Consider the following 14,312-nt stretch of genomic DNA (forward strand, 5'->3'; position numbering starts at 1 on the left):
AAAATCCTGTAAAATCTCTTTCTTGTTACTCCTTACCCAGGTTCTGAATAAAATTAATTATCACTGATGCATAGGATATAAAAGACTTTTAGAGAGTATGAAACAAAAAAATTGTGTCGAAGTAATACTCAGTTTAAAGTTTAAAGTTCGAGCCAACGAGCCTACCACACTGATGGATTGATGACAGTGATGCAGTCTTGTTTAGGAAAGCTTGCAAAATATGACAGCGGAAGACACTTAGACTTTGATAGTTCCATCGTGACTAACACTGCCAAAAACTATATGCAAATATCATGTTTATATGTTTGTCATCCTGTGCTCTCACCTTGAGATATGAAGCCATCAATCTTATATTATCACCTGAATAAATTGTAAATAAACAAAGAAAGCGTGCTTCGAAATGACCGGTTGACTCTTCCCACAATGCCGTACCGGAAGTGGTGTCGTGACGCACTTTTCCGGCGTGTTTAGCACATTCTGGAAAATTATTGTTAAAACCCCCAGCGTCCAGAACAACCATTGAACATTTCAGTGTCTTGCGTTAGACTGTTTCATTAACAAGAACGACAACGATTTAACTACCAAAGAGACTGATCGCAACTTTGGTAAGCATTATCACTTATTTCACCGTCCTATCTAAATTAGACGATAATTTTTTATTTTGCCAGTCACACTCTTATCAAGCGTGGTGCTGGTAGTTAGTGATTGTTTTGTGGCGCATAGTAACACAAAGAATATATTTTATATATAGTATTTTTTTGTATTTTCTTGAAAAATGAGTAAGATTCGATATTCATGTACATGTACCTTTCTGTGATAATGAAAATTATCAGGTGGAATATTATAATGATCCAACGAATCTAATACAAAATTGAATTGGAATTTTTATGGGTTCTGTCTTCCAGTCAGTACATACAGACTATCACAATGGTGAAGGAGACCAAGTATTATGATTTGCTAGGTGTCAAGCCCGATGCCTCAGATGCGGAGCTGAAGAAGGCCTACAGAAAATTAGCACTTAAATATCATCCTGATAAAAATCCAAATGAGGGAGAGAAGGTAGGTTCTGTTAAGATTATTGTATGATGGATTGTCATGTTATCTACATATTAATTTTTACTCTATTTCTCTTTTGTGTGTTTAAGTAGAGGCTTGTCACTCTGAAGTGTTTAAATTCTTCATTTAAGTTTTAACAAATTTATTCATTTTGTCGTTGATATTGCTTTTACTTTCTTTTTCTGAAGGAAACTTAGAATGAATAAGTTTCAAATAATAATGAAAGTAAATGTGTTGTAAAACTTTCAAGATTAGTTTGGATTCTAACCATATAAAGGATTCAAATATTTGCTGTATCATTCTGGCAGATTTACCCACATGTATCATTCCCTCTGTACAGACACTCACTACTGTATGTATGAACATGTATATATTCTGTCCTTATCTTCTTTATCTCAGTTCACCATATATCCATACTCATAACTTTCAAACCATTTGTTGTTTTACTTAAAAGTTTTGTATGGTAAAAGACAGCTCAAGTTTTAAAAAATCAGCAGTAGCAGATTATTTCATTAGTACTAAGAGTTGAAATTTGTACTAGTATTTAGAATTTTACATTTCTGTTAAGCCGGTGGGTTTATTTGTGCTCAAAAGTGTCTTTACTAACATAGTCTTTTCAGATAGGCCCTACTCTCGCATTGAAGATAAATTTATTATTCCTGTCATTTCTGAACTAGGTCTTGATCTGTCTTATTTGGACTCCCTTTTAAATGTTCTAATAATGATTAGTATGTATTTATAGTATTTGCCAGCCATATATTTCAGTGCAAATTTTCTTACAGTTCAAGCAAATTTCTCAAGCCTATGAGGTGTTGGCAGATCCAAAGAAACGAGAAATTTATGACAAAGGTGGTGAGGAGGGCATTAAGACAGGAGGAGCAGGTGAATTCCACAACCCTATGGACATATTTGACATGTTGTTTGGTGGGGGAGGAAGAAGACGAGGCCCTAACAAAGGAAAAGATGTTGTACATCAGCTGTCCGTCAGTCTAGAAGATCTTTATAATGGAGCCACAAGGAAGTTAGCATTACAGAAGAATGTTATTTGTAATAAATGTGAAGGTAGGGTTCTTGATTTAATTGAAGAAATTGACTTAGTAGTATTTACATTTTCATGTGATTTTTATTTCCTGATGATTTTATTAATTTTTTTGTTTATGTGGAGGTGGCATGTTAATGTAGAATAGTGCCAATTCTTTGGACTGATCTGGAAAGCAAAAAATACAAGTACTTGCACAGTTGAAATAAAAATATAAAAATATAAATTGGAGTACAGAAATATGGTGCACCAAAAAGTCCATACAAAGTAACAGTATTTATACATTTCTAAGGTCGAGGTGGCAAGAAAGGAGCTGTAGAACAATGTACAACATGTAAAGGCACAGGCATGCAAGTGCATGTGCAGAGATTAGGCATAGGAATGGTACAGCAGATACAGACTGTTTGCCAGAACTGCAGGGGACAGGGAGAGAAGATTAATGCTAAAGATCTGTGTAAACAGTGCTCGGGGAAGAAAGTGGTTAGGGAAAGGAAAATTCTGGAGGTTCATATAGACAAAGGTAGGCACTTGGGATTTATTATCTAGTTTCTTGTATACAAAAAATAGTAGGAAGAAGATTATTGTATAAACTCTTCCAGTTAACATTTTGTTAAGATGGTATACCATTTCCCAAGGGACAGAAAATAATTTGTCTGATTTATATACTAGTGGAATAAAAACTTCTTAAAGTTTCTATATATAATTATATAAAATTAAAGACCCTGGATTTTCCAGAACATAATAAAGAAGCTTGGCAGAATTGCATACTTTCATAACCACTGTTATACAATTACTATTTTAAATTGTGAAATTTGTGTACATCAAAAAAAAAAAAAACATTTTAGTCTGATCTTCATATTTTACTAGTTGACCAAAAAGCACAATTTGGTGGCCTGAATTTTGAGCTTACAATTGTCAGGTATGAAAGATGGGCAGCAAGTACGCTTTACTGGAGAGGGAGACCAGGAGCCCGGACTGGAACCTGGGGACATTATTATTATACTGGAGCAAAAAGACCATCCAAAATTTAAAAGGCAAAGCCATGACTTGATAATGAACATGGATTTAGAACTGGTGGAGGCTTTATGTGGTTTCAAGAAATCAATAGAGACTTTGGATAAGAGGATACTTGTCATTAGTTCTTTGCCAGGTATGGAGGAATGAGGGGGGTCATTGGTGATTATAAACACCTTGCCTCTTTTCTCTCTCTTTTTTTAATGTTCTATGTTTATGGATAAAAATATCGTTTTAGCAGAACCTTTTTGCAAATAACTAAGGGACTTGCACTTTTGTAACAAATTAAACTTATCACTTTGGAATTACTCATTTTCATACAGACTATCTTTGAAATTGCAAATTGCTTCAAAGAAATTTTACGAAACTGATTATGGAAATTAACACTACTTGGTACATGGAGAGCAACTTGACGTGAAAAGTTAAACTGCTAAAGATATATTTATTTTGCAGGTGAAGTAGTGAAACCTGGGGACTTGAAATGCATACCGAACGAAGGCATGCCCGCACATAGAAATCCATTTGAAAAGGGACTTTTGATAATAAAATTCGATGTTAAATTCCCAAAGCCAGGCATCATTCCTCATGAGAAACTTCAGAAGGTGGAACATCTTCTGCCTCCTCGAGAGGAGGTGATAATACCAGACCATGCTGAGGAGTGTGATTTGGTTGAGTTTGATCCACATCTGCATGGTAGTGCCCACCACAGTAGAGGAGAGGCTTATGATTCTGATGATGAAGACGCACATCATGGACATGGACCAGGAGTACAGTGTGCTAGTCATTGATGAGATGTTGAATTACCAGCTATGAGTAATAATATTAATATGAATATGAAAGTGTGTGGTGGTATGACAAAGTAAGTTTTTAACCTGAATAAAAGCATGCACTGTACCTAACAGGGAAATTTAACACACCAGTATGTAAGTTTATTGTATAACCAAAGCAAGAAAAGATCACAGTGAGTGCAGATGTACACAGGTGAAAGTCGTATTGGATTAGTAGTTGTTCATTATATTCAGTAAAAGGTCATCTTGGTCTAGTTTTTCCAGTGACTTCAATATCTGTTCTTGTACACTTTATCAACAATAATTCTTCAAAGAATAATTTTATTGTGTGTGTCTTTCAACATTTTAATTAAGTTCATTAGTCAGGACTGTGAAATCTAACTGAAAATTCAAGCTTTTGGTAGTATGAATAATTAGTTGCTCTACCTTTTAAAGTTGCAAACTGTTTAGGGTTGTCCTAGTTGCAATACAAAACTTGCATCAGATTCTCATATACCACTGCATTGCTGTTAGGGTTATTAATTATGGAAAGAAAGTACAAGAGGTCTATTTTGAATTTCAGTCATGTTTTTACTCATTCAGTAAGTTGTATATTGACAAAGATTTCACATATATATATATATATATATATATATATATATACACACACACACCTCCAGTGGAAATAGTTGTATGTTATTGTGGATTTTCCAGCTTATGACCATTCAGGTGTTTGAACATGTATCTGGACTTTAAGGTCAGTTCATTGTGAGTGGAATTGACATTGATTTGAAAATAAGATACATTTTTAAACATCTAGGGTAGAAATATGAATATCTATATTTAAATCTAATAAATGTGCAGTTGTGAAGATGTCTAAATGATTTATGATCATTGTTAATAAGAACTGGCCTTACCATAAAATGGTATATTCCACTGAACAAACTGTAATTTATGTATATTTGGTAAGATATAAAAAGCATGAAAGATGCCATTTTCTCATTATTTGGGTACTTGTGCAGTATACCCCCCAAAATTGCAAGTCTCTCGGATGGAAATTTTTGCTAAATGATTTTTTAAATGTTTTATCAACCACTTCAAACCCATTCAAACATAATGATGGCAAAGGTCATTTCAGGATTGAACAAAGAGAGTTGATAAATTGCAAAAGTAATTTATATGAATAGCAGAGACATCAATCGGTCACCGCATAACTGAATATAAAAAAGTTGAAAATCAAATGCATGTGTATGTTTTGGGGGACATACAGTATAAGGATCAATGTTTGATGTCTTGTTTATGTATGAGATTAATAAAATATTATTCCAAATTGTGTGGCTTTTTTTATGCACCTGCATTACTATACAACATCTACCATTGAAAAATGTCCAAACTGATTTCCCAAAATTCAAATTATAAAAGGGTGATTTTTGTCCAAATAAAATGTGAAAAAATAATTGATTATAACAAAAATAGATTATTACAAAAAACATTTTTAGACAAAATAATAAAATAAATGTCAGAATGGATTCATAAACCATTGGTAAGTTTGGTAAAATCGTTTACCCTAAGAATTTCCTTTTTTACCAAAATGAACAGTTTTTATCCCTTAAACTGTTGGACAAGTAACGAACTGCTTAGTTGGCTGACCAAATTTAGTCAGCCAAATCGCCTGGTGACACATGAACCTGGTAATAAATGAATGTATATACAGACATTTTTAAAAATGAGGTGAATCAATGACTAAAATTATTATTTTGGCTTTTTAGAAATTAATTACTTCAAAAAATACTTGAAGCTTGTAATTGCTGTTTTTCCATCTGAGTAAAAATAATCAAACCAAAATGAATTACTTTGTCAACTGCTCAGTTCAGTAATAATTGGGTATATAGTGTGTGTTTTTCCAATATTATTCCCGTTTTAACAAAATGCTCTAGAAAATTGGATAATGCCACGTGGGTGATATAAATTGAATGATATAGGAGAAGAAATACCAAAATCTTGTAACAAAATCACGGGGGTGAAATGATGTTAATAATGAGGGAAGAAATTATGAGAGACTGAGCAGACTAAAAAAAGTTATATTTAAATATACTTTCTGAAATTCTGAGAAAATAGTCCAATAATAGGGGTTTAAAAAACTTTATTTACGTACAATACGACTGGATGACTAATCTAGACTGTGTTAGTTGCGCCACTAAAAGTCACTGGCGACAACCCTGCTTGTATTGGCACAAAATTTATGTTAATTTTGTTATAAAGTACAGTTCTTCAGTACAAACTATTATAAATATCATAACCTGATGCCCTATACTGCCATGTATAATCTTTCTAACCATTAATTGCAATTGCTTTCGTCGGCCGATTTTTGTAGTGCCCAATGAACTGTAAAATCTGTACACGTTTAGCACTGTGTTTGGCTATCTGGATAACTAAAACCCCACCTGTAAACCATCCATTAAAAGGGATGTCAGTGTCACAAAATAGTTTCCATGAAGCGCCATTTTCGTTTAAACGTAAAAACATTAACTACGATTTAATTGATTTTAATGTTAAAATACAGATATAATTAATATAATAAAACGAAATACTTTGACCAAATCTAGTGGTTCCATCGTTCTCAAGCTTTAGTTCTCAAAGAGGCGCTATTTCACATTGTCTCTTGTATTCTTTTAAGATTGACCTTTAAAGTTACCTTAATCATTTCCATTTGCTTTATGAAAATATGCATAAGGCCAAAAGACAAAATTATACAGAAAAACGCAAATAAGTAACGCCGTAGAAGTAAAAAACGAATGTCTCATTTGTACTTAGATGTAATGAGTGATATGAGATCATCCTTCGATACAATTTTCTGGAAAACGGAAGCCATGGAATCAGCATGGTTACTGACAGCAAATAACCCAAGCTTGTGTCTCCAAGGCAACAACAGGTGAGGTTGGTTTGACAGTGACAACTATTATTCAATGCGGCACAAATAATATGTCACAAATCACGACATAGGCATAATCTATGTAGATTATTAGCTTGACGAAGAGATACTTGTCTCCACAGCGTTTGCCGTAGCTGTAGCATAACCCGATTAACCGAAAGGATCTCTTAAAAGATGACAGGAAATGAAATGAAAAAGCTCGACGACTATTTTCAACGACATACAAAATCGATGACAGTGAAAGCGGCAACAGGTGAAATTCTCTGTATTATCAAACCGTCGCCATATTCACTGCGGTGACAGCCACTGCGTTCAGTGACATTTCAAGTGAGTCGGCCCACGTTTTGAGCAATGCCTTGGTCCTTGAGCCTTTTTGTAGCATGATTTTGACACTGCGTTCACATATGAAAACCACAAAGGATAGAAATGAATAGATGGTATAAATTGTCTGCGAAATAACCATTACTCTACGATTAATGTGTCTCTACCGTTCAACACAAATCTATACTAATTAATTAGTTGTAGATGTGTTCGAGATGAGAGGAATCTTACAGCGCTGTTGGCGGGCGATGTCGTCCTGGAGTTCTAGTTATGACGAAACATCTCTTCAAAAAAGGGAAAGTATTCTTGGGAAATTGTACCATTTGGTTTGGAGCAAAGGTAAGTTTGTGTACAGCCACTTGGTTCACAGTTTTATAATAACGGTGAAATGATTTCACGTAGCAGAATATTATCGTAATACGAATATCCAATGGTAACCTTCTATCGAAGAATTGATCTCTAATAGGATAAAAATCTTCATGGGTATGATATTGGTGTCATTTATTTTTGGAGACCACGCCCAAATTTAAATGTCAGCAACACTTTGAGGTTGACTGTATTAAGATCTGAAATGGTATTTTTTTCTTTATTCAATATTTAATAATATTGCAAACAATATTATTAATAAATTTGTAATGATGAAAATTAATGCTCATGGGAACTTCACGAGTTTACTCTGCGTTAATCTATATGAGTGTATACGGAAAATACTCAATATGTTAAGCCAATTAGCAATTTTTAAAACTGATTAAAAGCCTCGCTTTTGCACGAACGATTTTAGCCAAATGCAGCTGTATGAGTCCCTTTGAACAAAAATCAGAAATGCCCTTCCTGTTTTGATAAGATTCAGTCAGCCAAAAATTCAACCTGGATCGCATTATTTCGCATTCATACATTGGTATTATAAGGAGGAACGCAGCCCTGCATAAACCTCTGAACATGCGAAAATATAGCTGATACAGTGTATTGCTTTTCTACTGTATCCAATTTAGTAATACTTGTTATATGATGGTACATTGTGTATGCTTAAAGGTAGGGGTCTATACTATCCGCATTTTAAAATATCCACTAGTGATATTTTCTATATCTACAATATCCAACAAAGCTACTGACTATAAAGACATATAAATTTAAACCCCCAAATAAAAGTATCTGTTGTCGTTACTGCCATCTGAAATGTTTATGAAGAGAGGGGCGTTTAAACGATTGGCAAGTATATCAGATCTAAATTATTTAATTAGAAATGTTATAAAATATAAACTCCGGGTGTCGGGACGGCTGGTAAGTAGGAAAAATGCGTTTTTTCGCTAAAAAATCGATTTGGCCGGAAAGTCCCGGAAAAATACGATTTCAGTTACATATTACCAAGAATGTTCTTGTTTTGTTGAAACTCCTTGATATTACTAAGTACCTAAACGTCGCATGACTGTAAAGTTCATGATGAGTCATACCTTTATGTACACGTACAGACTTATCAAGAATGTAATTACCTACGGCAAATGCCCACGCCCTTTTCCTTATTTAGTTTTGATATAAAATGAACATTTTGACACCTTAAAATGTTTCGGAGTTTACAAAATGGATCAGTTTAATGCATGAATACAACAAAATGAATAGATACATCCTTCCTAAAAATACATTTAGAAAACCCTACAGAATCGAATCCTGATATACAAATGGAAATTGATATTTTTAAGCAATAATTTCTGCACGTTATTATCCAAACCGTCAATACTTTCCTGCTGTTTCCAGATGCATAAGCATTCACAATTACGCACATTTTCATTTAGAAGTCATTATGTTGTGAAAAATGTCCCTTGTGATAACTGATAATGTCAACAGAAATGAAATGTAATGCTATCCCAGGAATGGATACCGTGTCGCAATGGTAACAAATGAAAGTGGGTTGCAGCATTAAACCTGTCAGTTTATCTATTTATCGAAATAAATCAATTCTTGTTAACACTGGCTAATACTCAACGTGAGAGGGTTATTTCACTGCATTACTGGAATGAAAATCCAATCCTGAACACTGTGTTGAGTCTTGGACATAATAGCGTTATTATGTCTAAGGTTGAATACACGTATTGTTGCTACTTATTTTCGAAGATTTCATCTATTTCTTTTGTTCAATTTTTTAGTATTGAAACCCTTTTATTTTCACAAGTTATAATATTGGGAATAATAATAACAATTATAACAACAAAAACATAATAATAACAATAATATGATTATTCTCCAATATAAAATCCGAACTTTAATTTTGACGACATGATACCAAAATAAGCATCAATTAAGGTGGCATCTGGAGACGATGAGACCGGTAATCGAGGTTAACTGTATGGAATACACCAGGACCTATCTGATTACACGCGTAAATTGTAAAGAATTAAGCAAGTATACATTTACCCGAGAGTCCTCTACAGTTTCGCCTATTCTTGTCGCAATATTACAGGGGTACTTGAACAATACCACAGTGTGATATGTACATATGCCTATAAATCGTGCGCATATGCTTTCATGGCCCTTACTTCATGAACTGTAGTACTTTATTCCCCTAGAAAAGTCAAGGTTATTATCTGATATTTTGATTTAAATAAAATCCAAGTTCCTCAAAATACTAGACCAGTCTTTATCCTGTCCTTTCAGAAGGTATTCAACGCGATCACCTCCTTGAATGGGTTAGCAAGAAACTCCCAGATTTTCAGATCAAGGATCTGAATGTGAGTTGGCAAGATGGTCTTGCCTTGTGTGCTTTACTTGAGACGATCCTTCCCGGCTCGTGTCCCAAATGCTATCTGCTTGTTCCGGAAGAGGGTTTCCATAACTGCATGCTGGCATTACACGTGGCTAATAGGTACTTTGGCATACCTGAAGTAAGTTCGAATTTATTTCGATTAAGTAAAGGTAGTCATTCTATGACATCGAAGAGGTTGATTAAAACGTTAAAAGGCAAAGAAAAATTATTTTCAGAACTCTTAATCGGAAGCCTAATTGGCCGGCTGTTTGTCCTTTTATACCTATGAATATTTTAAAAACTAATAGATATTGCTGATGTTGATTTCTAAGCACTTTATACATGGTTATTTTTCAGAATATTGTCACAGCAGAAGAGATAGCAGGCGGTATAGGAAAGAATAAACTGGAGATGCTCTTACTGTCTCTTAAAGAATTTTCTGACGCCCGTGACTTGCTGGACGAGAGGAGTCGTCAGGAAGCAAATGACCGAATAGCGCAGACGATCGTGGCCAAAGGCAGCGGCCTTCTTGGTGGAATTGTCGGGAGACGCTCGAGGTGTACCATTTTTGTACCGTCTGAACATCTTAAAGAAGTGTTAGAGCTAGATGTTGAGATACTGGGTCCAAATAATGAATGCTGCAGCGAAAAGGTAAGATCTTTACCAATGCGGGAGACAGGGGTTCTTCCCAAACAGCGTTCGACGGATAATGAAGATTTGCCCTCAATTTTATTCCACCATCAGTGTGTTACAGAAGGACATGTATTGATTAGTTTCGTGCCTCAAACCGCAGGCACACACACCATTAGCATACAGTGGCAAAGTTCTCATATTAACGACAGTCCGTTTATTGTTAAAGTATCACCTGGGAGAGCACTGCATCATCGTCAAGGGTCCCTTAACACAATGGAACCAAATGAAATGGTTCACAGAAGTTTGCGTCACACATCATCAGATTTCGGTGCCAATAGCACGGATACCAGCGATCTTTCGCTGACTAAAACACAAGGAAACGAGTCGACGTCACGTGCTTTGACACCCGTCACAACTTTCACGCAGCAACCGACTGTCATGCGGCGACGGATTTTGAAGCGAGTCATCAGTACTAAGGATGGAAATGAGATCATTCTCCATGATGCGTCATGTTCCTCTGGCCCCTCCAGGGAAAGCAGTCCCGAGGTTCTAAGAATGATGAATAAGGATAAACATTTAAAACAACGCGGTTCGAAGGAAAAATTGCGTAGAACTGTTGCTTTGCCTCTTGGTGGTAAAAATATAGCGGACCAAAAACAAACTGAACGTACGTCAGACAATGGTACTGATAAATGTTACAAGTTTAGAGTGTCAGATGATATAAAACTCGACTCCCAATTGAGCGGCGAATTAAAATACATTCCTGGACGCCAAGGTATTTCCAAGCAATGTTTGGATTCAGATCAGCGTGATCAAACCAAAACAACACCATGCTTGTTACAGTCAGCAGAAGATGAAGGGAAAGAATTGTCAAGGGACGAATTATCAAATGGCACAAACCCTTCTTTAAAATGTTTACAATCAGACAGCTTAAATAAAACGTGTTATTACATGGCAAACAAGGCTATATTCCAGACTTTTGCATCTTCGAGTTCCACAGATGATCCAAATGCAATTATAAAAGTCCCGGTTCGTGCAACTCGCTCCTATCCACTACTTCGTAAGACGTACACAGCCATCGAACTTGAACCTGAAGACACCATGTCGCCGGACGACATTGAGGATGTTACGATACTGATGCAGAAAAGAAGAAAAAGATTCAGTCTGGAGGGTAGTGGTTTGTCCAACAGTCTAGAACTGTTCCAGACAAAGCGTGGGATTAACCATCCTGTCCCTCCGCTTAGCACTGTATTTAGCATGGACGACGAATGCGGTGTTGACGCATCAGTTGAAAAAATGGCGCAAGTTGATGAAAACGAAACATACATTGATCAAGATGGCAAATCTTCAGAAAATTCAGTTTCTGAATTTGACGAAGATTCTGAGATCTCTAAAGAAAATATTTCTACAGAACCCCAAACACTATCAGAGATAGATAAATCTACTCAAGTCACTTACGAGGAGATCAAAACCGAAACTGGATGGGCGTCCAAAGACGCTGATACGGGTACTGATTGTTACATGGTTAGACGCCGTATTCCACTATACGTGGACTCCTTGCCGTTAGGTATTCCGCAGAAGAGAACAGAAGAGGGTCTTCATAGAGATCAGCCGGATTTTTCAAGCGATCAGCGGATAAGTGAGCTGGATTGGGTACAGGACAAAGGGACAGTAAATGATGTCTTTAATGGAGTAGAAGATAGTGGGATCGCAATTGATTCTCCCTCTGAGTCGTATATAAGTATTTCTGGTTATTGGGATCACCAAAATTCTCCTCTTTCGCAACACGTGACAGAAGTACAGTCTGCTTTCCGTCAGTCTAAAAGAAAAGATAACAAAATAACAAATAGAAACCTGACTTACCTTTCAAGTTCCACTACCAGTTCGGAGAGAAAAATGGATAAAAACGACTCCCATAGTAGAGACAAGGAGCAACAGACAGGCAAAAAAGGTAGCCACAAAACTACAGGCAAGCGAAGAAAACACTCAGGGGTGAACAAATATTCTTCAAAGTGTGTCAGGAAAAGCTCCACTACTTCTGTTTCAAAGGGAACAGCCAAAACTGAGGTGTCCTCGCGTAATAGGCGGTGGCGCAGGTCGGGCCAACCAAAATGGAACTCCCTAACAAGCAGAGGCTCGTTCGACACATCCATCGAAGACGATTCATTTGCGGAAGGGAGACGACTAGCACACGTCAACAGAGAAAATGTTTTAGAAACAGAAGAAATCGCTGTTCCCAAATCGACCCACCCCCAACTGCATCCAAAAGATTCCCCTGCTGTTGAGAAGCAGAAGTCACTTTTAGATCAGTTTTCACCTACGTTGCCACCGGAATCCATTCAAGAAACGCCAAACTCCCCAAATGATAAGAAATTAAGTCATCGAAGGGCACTATTTATGGATACATTTGGAAGCAGTAGCCTGCAAAGTCAAGACAGTAGATCGTTTGACTCAGGAGATGGATACGATGTGGCATCTTGGATGACAAGTGCGTGCAAATGCCGTGCTTTCGGAACTGGCCTAAGCTTTGGATACGTAGGGGCAAAGACCAACTTTCAAGTAAGATTTTAGCATATTAAGAAAAAGTCGGGTTTAAGTGAGAAAAGTCCAATTATAAGTTATTTTCGACTTTCGTATGTTTAAAATGCATTTGCTACAAAAGGAAAATATATTGATATATTATGTAAAAAAAAATTAGAAAAGAGTTTGCAGCGAAATAGACTGTTTAATTTATTTTCTCCACTTGAGTAAGCAATCGCAAGTGTTTTCGTTTCATCGCTTTACGTTTTCAGCGATAAATAAATTTATTTCTTCAAGGTGGATTCATCAGAATCTGATAGTGGTTACTTGATGGTCGGAGTCAAGGGTCCATTCCCACGGTCAGTGACAGAAGTGACCATAACAGATACGGGGGACAATCTACATGAGGTGGTCTTTGAGGCAACTCTTCCTGGGCACTACCTGATCACTGTGAAGTGGAATGATAAGAATATTCCAGGAAGTCCTTTTATGTGCCACATTACCTTCGCGTAGCAGGTAGTTGTGTGACATTTCACTGACCAGTTGTTTTGACCTTTTTGATATCCTGGAGCAGCCAGGGGACCAATAATGGAGATCATGGAGTTAAGGGTGCACTGGGTTATATTGCAACTTACAGTGCCATTATTTTTATAATATTGTGATTATGAGGAGGGTAGTTTCACCTGCCACAGGAAATCGTTTGATCTAAGGATAAACTTGACGCTCACAATCGGGCCACCTGTGAACCTGATAACAATTTTTCCGAAATTTCTATATGACAAGCAGAAGCAAAAACAGGCAAAGGCGAGAAACAATGTTTGTAGTGTAGTGTCGCAACAATAATAAGAATGGAAAATCAAGAACACCTTATTCTAACCACACACAATTGACCGACATGTCTTTTGCAAAGCACTGTAAGTCATGACGTCAAGAAATTACTTGTTTTTACTGTGATTTTCGCATAGTGGTTACTTTTTCCATTATCGTTTCATATAATTTCATACAATTGTGTCAATTTTTGGATTTATATTGTGATTTTGTATTTTGTCCAAACCTTAATGCATTCATGTTAAAAATTAAATGTTATTTGCAAGTAATGTTATTTGAATCCTTGCAACATTTGACGCACACGAAACGCAGGCTAATGTAACCTTCTTGCAAGTTGACATAATTCTATTCTTTCATTTAATAACAAAAAAATTATTACTAATACTACAAAACTAATAACTCATAGATCTATAGTCCATTTTAAAATAAATTCCAGCCGAAAAAAATCCACTTCAGACAAAAAAA

General features: G+C 36.0%; 3 protein-coding genes across 3 annotated transcripts in view; 2 read left to right on the forward strand and 1 right to left on the reverse strand.

Moving 5' to 3' along the window:
• Positions 1-451, reverse strand: part of LOC106172389 (centrosomal protein of 78 kDa) — a 31,277-nt gene extending 30,826 nt beyond the window's left edge. The window contains exon 1 of the mRNA XM_013553073.2: positions 326-451. The gene's annotated coding sequence lies outside the window, so the exon portion shown is untranslated. The remainder of the gene's footprint in view (positions 1-325) is intronic.
• LOC106172390 (dnaJ homolog subfamily A member 1) lies at positions 433-4,518 on the forward strand. Its single transcript, XM_013553074.2, has 6 exons — positions 433-605; positions 906-1,059; positions 1,839-2,118; positions 2,388-2,615; positions 3,015-3,245; positions 3,563-4,518. Exons 2-6 carry the CDS (start codon positions 928-930, stop codon positions 3,895-3,897), a joined length of 1,206 nt encoding a protein of 401 aa, XP_013408528.1. The 5' UTR covers positions 433-605; positions 906-927; the 3' UTR covers positions 3,898-4,518.
• Positions 4,519-7,377: 2,859 nt separating this feature from the next.
• Positions 7,378-14,308, forward strand: LOC147763365 (uncharacterized). Its single transcript, XM_087007257.1, has 4 exons — positions 7,378-7,468; positions 9,779-9,852; positions 10,224-13,058; positions 13,317-14,308. Exons 1-4 carry the CDS (start codon positions 7,378-7,380, stop codon positions 13,530-13,532), a joined length of 3,216 nt encoding a protein of 1,071 aa, XP_086863383.1. The 3' UTR covers positions 13,533-14,308.
• The last annotated feature ends 4 nt before the right edge of the window (positions 14,309-14,312 follow it).

The sequence above is a fragment of the Lingula anatina genome, chromosome 2 (genome assembly GCF_051362555.1).
Source record: "Lingula anatina isolate TDL-2025a chromosome 2, LinAna3.0, whole genome shotgun sequence".
Classification (NCBI taxonomy): Eukaryota; Metazoa; Brachiopoda; class Lingulata; order Lingulida; family Lingulidae; genus Lingula; species Lingula anatina.